Source organism: Cataglyphis hispanica, unplaced genomic scaffold, assembly GCF_021464435.1.
Source record: "Cataglyphis hispanica isolate Lineage 1 unplaced genomic scaffold, ULB_Chis1_1.0 scaffold50_size9045, whole genome shotgun sequence".
Taxonomy (NCBI): domain Eukaryota; kingdom Metazoa; phylum Arthropoda; class Insecta; order Hymenoptera; family Formicidae; genus Cataglyphis; species Cataglyphis hispanica.
This window is the reverse complement of record NW_026099248.1, coordinates 1-9,045: the sequence shown is the minus strand read 5'-3', so window position 1 is coordinate 9,045 and position 9,045 is coordinate 1. Positions and strand designations below refer to the sequence as shown.

The following is a 9,045-nucleotide window of genomic DNA, read 5'->3' as shown; positions in this document are numbered from 1 at the left end:
AAATGGTAAAGGATTTTCCTGCTTGGTTTAATCCGCTCTATCTACATATTATGGGTTGAGCGATTATTATCAAACACCCTATATATATATATATATATATATATATATATATATATATATATATGCTGCGTGTGTGTGTACATATATATATACATATATATATATATATATATATATATATATATATATATATACTAAATAATTATTCATATATATTTTAATTGCGTAATTAAAATTAATTATAAATATGATTAATATTAGTATTTCTATAATTATTATATTTATATATTTACATAATTTTGATATTTTCTTGCTTATCTTAAAAACATTAAAATTTCCGATCATTATATAGATATATATAGCGCGGAATTTACATCATTATTTACTTCACACTAATCTACATATCAAGGATCAACATTTTTCATTTGGATAAGTGGACAATTCAGTATCTAACGCGCAGTTATTATTCCAATGACGTAAGCGATTTGAAACTTTATGCGCCGATTGCTTATATTATAAATGAGAAGAATGAATTTCTCAATCAAACATTACTCATATTCAAAGCCATTACAAATCATTATAGTTACAGGAGAAAAGTAATATTTACATTCTTTTAGCATCATTCACATCCCGACACAACAATCTTGTGCAATTCGACAAATCTGAATGCAATTATTTCAATTTTATTATTATGACTAAACTGTATCTATATACGATAATTATTAATTACAATTAATTACATATACAATATTTATAATCTTTAATTGATATTAAGAATCCAATTTTTATTCTCTAGATATACAAAAATATTTAATTAGTCACATAATAAATTTAAAACTGCTTGCATTCTCCATCTTTTTAAAGCAATTGTCTAAGAGAAAATATATTATTATATTTGTTTGTATGCTTTATTCAATAATCAATTCAATTATAAACGGTGGACATATTTTTCTTTATTTTACTTTATTTAAACATGTATATTTAACACATATATAAAAAATAATCATTTTAAGATCATGTCTTAAAATAATTAAATATAAAAATTATGTAAGCAAATTTTTCGTAATATTTGTTTCTGTAGAAAAATATTTTGCAATATTATTTTTTTTTTGTAAAATAATTTTAGAAAAAAATGCGATATATATGTATATATATATTGCATATGCAGAAAAATAACGAAATTTAATAATAAAATTCATAATGAAAGGATGAAACATATATATGTATATATATATATATATATATATATATATATATATATATAATGAAAATATATATATAATGAAAAAATATATATATACATAATGAAAGACTGAAACATATATATATATATATATATATATATATATATATATATAATAGTGACAGCTGTAATTCCCGTTAACATGATAAAGCGGAATCTTTTAACATATTTTTGTTGTCATCATTGTTAGATTTCTATAAATGATAAAATCACTTAATTATGACAAAATTAGTATGAACTTTCAAGAAGATCGTTTCTTGATGAAAATGTAAATCGCCAGAAAGAATGAGTTTTGAGATTGTATTATAATCCTCAGTAAGAGAATGCAGTAGATTTAGAACTGTATATAATTTTTTATTTTGATTTATGATTTCTTAATAATCAAACTAATACATATTTATTATTCTTAAATAAATATATAAATCTTAAATAAATATGCAGAAAAATAACAAAATCTAAATAGTAAAATCCATAATGAAAGACTGAAACATATATATATATATATATATATATATATATATATATATATATTTATATAGTATATATAAGAATGAGTTTTGAGATTGTATTATAATCCTCAGTAAGAGAATGCAGTAGATTTAGAATCTGTATATAATTTTTTTATTTTGATTTATGATTTCTTAATAATCAAACTAATACATATTTATTATTCTTAAATAAATATATAAATCTTAAATAAATATGCAGAAAAATAACAAAATCTAAAATAGTAAAATCCATAATGAAAGACTGAAACATATATATATATATATATATATATATATATATATATATATATATATAAGTATGCAGAAAATAATAACAAAATCTAAATAGTAAAATCCATAATGAAAGACTGAAACATATATATATATATATATATATATATATATATATATATATATATATATGTTTCAGTCTTTCATTATGGATTTTACTATTTAGATTTTGTTATTTTTCTGCATATTTATTTAAGATTTATATATTTATTTAAGAATAATAAATATGTATTAGTTTGATTATTAAGAAATCATAAATCAAAATAAAAAATTATATACAGTTCTAAATCTACTGCATTCTCTTACTGAGGATTATAATACAATCTCAAAACTCATTCTTTCTGGCGATTTACATTTTCATCAAGAAACGATCTTCTTGAAAGTTCATACTAATTTTGTCATAATTAAGTGATTTTATCATTTATAGAAATCTAACAATGATGACAACAAAATATGTTAAAAGATTCCGCTTTATCATGTTAACGGGAATTACAGCTGTCTACTGATAATATGCTGTAAAATTTATCATGCTTGATGGTTTTAAATGAGGTGGGAAAACCCGATTTAACAGTATTTCCATAAGCCTGTATAGCATCAACAGTTAATCTCTACCTACATTTGGCAAAACCAATCTCGCGTCATAGCCAATCGAAAAAAGTAAATATTTCACTCCAACTATATTTTGCGAAATTAGAAAATTGTCAAAACTTTCGTGCGATTATAGAGATGCGCAAACACGAAGACCATATATATATATATATAGGTAATTCGCAAGAAAAGATAGACTTATCTAATCATTTGAAAAGATTTTATCGGCAGAATTTAGAATAATTCAAAATATGACTGAAGATACGTTTTGTTCTCAGATTTAATTATAATATAAACACTAATATATAAATAATAATATAAATTATAATAGGAATATTATAATTTACATCAAATATAAAGTGGGATGAATATGTTAAATCCACTTTTCATCTTTTCAAGGTTGCAATATTCTAACTGTAATAAAGCATAATAGTTTTAGATAACTTTATCATAGGGAAGAATCTTTTAAAGTCAAAGAAAAAAGTAGAAAGAATGTGTAGAGAAAAAATATGTTCAGTTACATCAATATAGGACAATTATTTTTGATTTTTTTCAAAATAAACATTAAGTTATTAAATAAAAAGTATATATCACATAAGTTATATTAATGTGATAAAGATTATTTTATGCCTTAGAAGAATAATATCATTATCAGAACTTATTTAAAAAGAGTATACAAACTTTAAAAATGCTCTACTATAAAATAAATACAAAGTGCTTTTTTGTTAACATATTCTTGATCTTTGTATAAACTCTTTATATTTATAGATGTTTTTTTATATATTATGTATTACATGCATTAAATGTCCATAATAATATGTACAATATACACAACATATACATTCGCGCGTATATATACACATATATATGTATGCATGTGTGTGTATGTGTATATGTGTTTGTATGATATGTTGTGTGCATGCATGCATGTTTTGTATTATAATCAAATAAAGTTTTTAATATATGCATTATAAAAAATGATTATGTTATTATATAAACGACAAAGCGCATGTTTGATTTATACAAATTTATTCTTGCTTGCTTTCAAATATTAATGAATTGATAAAGAAACAGCGCAATATTGAAAATGCACATTTGGAAAAACGATGATTCCCAAAGGTCTTCATGAGGTTATGACATCTTTTAATAGAGATTAAGATAACACTTTTAATTAATATTTCTCACTTAAATGATCGTTTCTGAGTTACGGATTTTTATGAGTATTCTTATTTTTATGAGTATCATCATTTCGTAAAGCTCATAAATGTAAAATAAAAAACTCGTATTTCTTTCCTTTCGAACAATATCGATGGATTCACATTGAGCGTGAGTATTTATCGACTTAATTAAAAGTCTTAATTATATAATCTGTTCTTAAGGAATTGTATGTGTGGGAATGGATAAGCTATGTCAAAAGTTAATAATTCTAATATATATCGAGATTCATAAATTTGACATTGGGCACAAACAAAGCATTTTTAGCTTTTTAAAATATAAAATTAATAACTAATTTATGAGTTAAAGTAATTAATTGCTAATAATTATTTGCTCTGTAAAATATAATTTAATCTCAAAATCGTAAATAATATCTGATATCGAATTAACTTTTTTAGTAATCGTACAAAAACTTTTGTAGTAACTTTTATACAAGAATACATACACAAAGATTTATAAAAATAAAAGTTTCAATTATATATCTTTATTTTTAACTCATAAATTAATTATTAATTTTATATTCGAAAAGGCTAAAAGTGCTTTATATACACGTAATATTAAACTCATAAATCTCGAAATATATTAGATTTATTAACTTTTGATGTAACTGATCTGTCCAGTCCATCTGTTCCTCCTTAAAACCACAATGAAAAACACTGCGATAAATATAAGCGCAGACGTAATACGTTGGTGAAATCGAGAAAGCATGATATTCATCGACTGACCTTGCAATTTCACATAATCGCTTGTTACTATAATATGCATACATATATATTTGAAAATCGTAATAATAATTTTTCGAATTTACATCCAAGAAATGGCATTAGTATTTTTATTTCATTATTATTAAATTAACAATTAGCGGAAAAATAACACGTCCCGCGGTAAGATAACTTAAACTTCTTTAATGAAAATAATCTTTATATATTTAGCAATCTTTACATGTATATTTATATCCATGCTGAAAATGGATCAAAAAATGGCCAAGAAGTATATTTTTAAAAAATTTATTACTAAAATATAACAAAAATACATTTGCGCAATCTGACCTATCATCGCCGATCTTCAATACCTACGCCTTTGCTTTTATTTATCTATTTTCACGCTTAATATTTCATTTTGCTTAAATTTCCATTAATTTATATTTAAGATAAATCTTTATATAATATTTTCTTTTAATTATATATGCAATATAATAGCATTAATAATACATATAATTATTATTAATGTTATCATTTTTAATAAAAATGTTTTTTACATACAATTGCGTAAATTATCGCATAATTATTTATTGCATAAATTATCAGCATTTTTAAATTATCTATAAATAATATATGTAGAAATAATTTAATAGTTATTTTAAAATATTACACTATATCATTATATTTATACATATATACTTATGTTTGTGTAAAACTTAAATTTATAAAATAGATTTTTTTATCCTTTAAAATTTTTTATCTTCTCTTTTTTTCTATGTTTAATATATCACATAGTAAAAATTAATTAGTTCCGTCAAAATAAATTTAGCAAATTCTCTTATTCTCAATCTTACATATGTAAATGAAGCGAGTTCCCAAAGATGAGATATAGATAATATTAATCGAATTATTAAGTTGCGTCAAATTGCAATTGTCAAATTGCGGCAAATTGCAAAGTTCATCTTCCCAAAGAAATTTTTATTCCCAAACGCTTTAGGGGAATGCTGTTCTATCTAGTGTTGAGATTTGTTACCTCAGAAGGACTTTTGCATCCTACAAAATATCGCGAATTTGATGGCGGGAAGTTGCAACCAATGATGCGGAGTTTCCCAACAGACGTATGACTCGGCAACTTCGTAGTGGGAAATGTGGGGATCGCAGTGTGGCCGGGCGATTTATATAGAAGAAATGCTTGCCACGCTAGCATTTCAAGTTCGAACGGTGAAACCATACAATCGTTGAGTTTTCTGATCAAAGGTTAGATATCATTGGTGAAATTACTCTACATTTATCAACTTTGTTAAATACCTCCACACATTCAACAATCATGGTAAATAGATTTTTCTATCTTATATTCTGTGTAATATCTTTTTATTAATTTAATAATTTTAACAACTTTAGATAATAGTTAATAGTAAAATATTTTTATAAACAAATATTTTAAATAAAAATTTATTTTTATTATAATTAAAAACACGTTATTGTTTTAATATTCACTCCAATATTTACTACAAATTTAATCTGCATTATATTATATCCTATTGAATATACAGAATGTAAAAAATCATATATTTTGACAATATTAAGATAATATTAATCATAACCAAAAGAAAAAGTCTAGTAAATATGTGTCCTAAATCTTTCAAAATATAAGATATCTTTCTTTTTTCTATTTAAAATGAGGTAGAGTCACGCAATCACCTCTTGCTTAGATAATGCTTTCATTACTAAGAGACGTACACAAATAATCCGTCGTACATGCCTGCCGATCTATCGCTTTCCAATGTACTCATTAGCTCACATATTTTAATTAATGACGCAATAACTATTCCGAATTTTGCAAAATGGTACAGGACTTTTCGACTTTGGCCAAATCTACCTTCACACTTCGGGTGTGTCAAAGTTTCGGGACACCCTGTATATACATATACATACCCTGTATGTATATACAGGGTGTCCCCAATAGAAAAGTCATGTACCATTTTTTCTATAACGCTTAATAAAAGTTATTAGTGAAGTCTGGTCTATCATCGCCGATCTTCAGTCGGGCGCACATCGGTGAGCCGTCATAAACATCTGAGCGCTCACGCACACATGCTAGGCGCGCGGCTCATTGACGTGTGTCCAGCTAAAGGTCGGCGCTGAATTGCCAGACTTCACTCAATAATAACTCTTTATTAAGCATTATCGAAAAAATGGAACAGGACTTTTCTTCTCAGCTTTGCCTGCTCTACCTGCACACGACCGGTGATGCGATTGATGCCGGACACCCTGTATATATGTATAAGCATAACTAGTAATTTGTTATTAGCTATTTTATAGATATTAATATAGATATTAATTTTATAGAAATTAATAATAAAATTATATTGAAATATATTGAATAAAGAGCAGTAAAATGTTTAGATAGAGTGTGCAGTTTTAATCAGTAAACATACAGGATGACTCAGAACGAATTGTAAAAATACTTTGAGATTGTTTGGAAAATTGTCATTCAGACAGTCTGAATAAAAAATAAAATCTATCTTTAATATTTATTTAGTGCAAAAATGTGCTTAGAGAGCATTAAGCATTTATTATAAAATTAAACTATAAATAAATGATGTTTACATCTTCTTCTTTTTGTTTTATTTTTCCGTTTTAATTTGATTTCTCAAAATCACTTCCTACGAATCATATGTAATTTTACTATGATAGCAGCAAAATTTTAAAATTTCTTATGTTCATGTAACATTTTTTACTCAGAATAACCTCCCAAATAATGTGTCAAAGTTTTTTACTACTTTTCGTTCCTGCATAATGGAAATGTATTTTTCCATACGAGAAATGACAGATATGATTTTCTGTTATGGTTTAACCAATGAAACAACCGGGAAATCCGGTTTAGCAAGCACTTTCTATAAATATAGGTATTTCTTTCAGAATCCATGTTTGCGAGACTTTTTTTTTGTTTTGATCAATGTTACTTACTTCCAAGATATACAACTCTTTTTTTTAACATCCTGTATAAATAATTTAATTTTTTTCAATAAATATAAATATTTTTATTTAGAGAATAATTTCAACAATTTCAGGCAATATTTTAATTAAATATTGTTAAAAAATATAAATTTTTTTATACTTAAGAAGATTATTAACATATATAATTAGAATCAATTTAGAATATTATTATTTGCTAGTATTGATTCTAATGTAATATTTTACATTGATTTTATAAGTCGATTTGTTTAAATTTACATTTCTTAAGTAACAATTGAGTCATTCATGATTTTTATTTTTTATTCTTCTAAATTACAATTGTTCTCTGTTGTAGTTGAAACACATCGTCCTTTTCAGCATCGTGTTTTGCTTGGTGCAGTCGCAACGACCATGGCATGCTGGTAGTAGTAACAATCGTTTACCTCAGGTTCTGCCTCAATATCTTGACGAACGAATAGCCACGGAACAGCAAACGGCTCAGGCGAGTCTAGCAAATCAAGCAACTTCAGATTCAATGAATCAAGCAGGCCAAGGGACTCAAACAATTGGCGCTCTTGGAACAAATTTTCTCGGAAATCGAATCGGCGATAATACTCCGAGCACGACTATCACGATAATCCCGTTCGATTTACCCGTGGATGCTCATGGTGACGTTGATTTGGTAAATCGAATCAAGACATGGCCGAGAGACAAACAACCCTTTTGGTATATCAACTGGCAGGCGATCCAGGCTCATCGCGGTGATGCGAATAACGATGCCCAACCGGCCCAAATGCAACCGAATCCGATGTCGTTTTTTGCGGGTTAAGAGAACGGATCATAAATTCAATTTAACATATCAAACAAGACTGTAAAATTAAGCATTCGTTTTTAGCACTAGAACGCAATTGATATTTATGACCGCTGGCGATAGCGGTTATTCCTAGTCAAAGCAAACTCTTCGGAGAGATAAACGAATTCATGGTTTTCGAGAGAAATGTCATAATTTCAAATTATTGTGTTATATTAATCTGGTTTCTCGATGATGAAGGCGTCATATGCAGTCGAAACAAAAACGTGATTGTATAAGTTTATATAATTATAAAGTATTTTTATAATAAAATTAATTGATAAATTTTTATACGCACAGAGAACACAGAAAATGGGATTTACTTATACATGTAATATATATAAGCATATACATAATTACATACACATATACATATATGTGTGCCTATGTATGTATGCGTATATATATATATATATATATATATATATATATATATACATATATAACTTTACAGAATAAAATGTATAATATTACAAAAGAAGATTATTAAGATCTTATTTTAAAATATATATATATATATATATATATATATATATATATATATTTAAAAAGTTTGGTCTCTCGCGTATCTTTTCTCGTCGCGAGGCCAAACTTTTCGTTGCCGTGCGACACTATGAAGCTCGGCGCTGTCACGCCTAAAGCGTACATCTAGCCGCGCGATAGCCGCGCGAAACGCGTGCTCATTTGCCAATACTTTTAATTATTATTTTA

At 25.7% G+C, this 9,045-nt stretch overlaps 1 protein-coding gene across 1 annotated transcript; it reads left to right on the top strand.

Annotated features, from left to right (window-relative positions):
• The first annotated feature begins 5,690 nt into the window (after positions 1-5,690).
• Positions 5,691-8,627, top strand: LOC126858685 (uncharacterized). Its single transcript, XM_050609156.1, has 2 exons — positions 5,691-5,856; positions 7,840-8,627. The coding sequence occupies exons 1-2, from the start codon at positions 5,854-5,856 to the stop codon at positions 8,311-8,313; spliced, it is 477 nt and encodes a 158-aa protein (XP_050465113.1). The 5' UTR covers positions 5,691-5,853; the 3' UTR covers positions 8,314-8,627.
• The last annotated feature ends 418 nt before the right edge of the window (positions 8,628-9,045 follow it).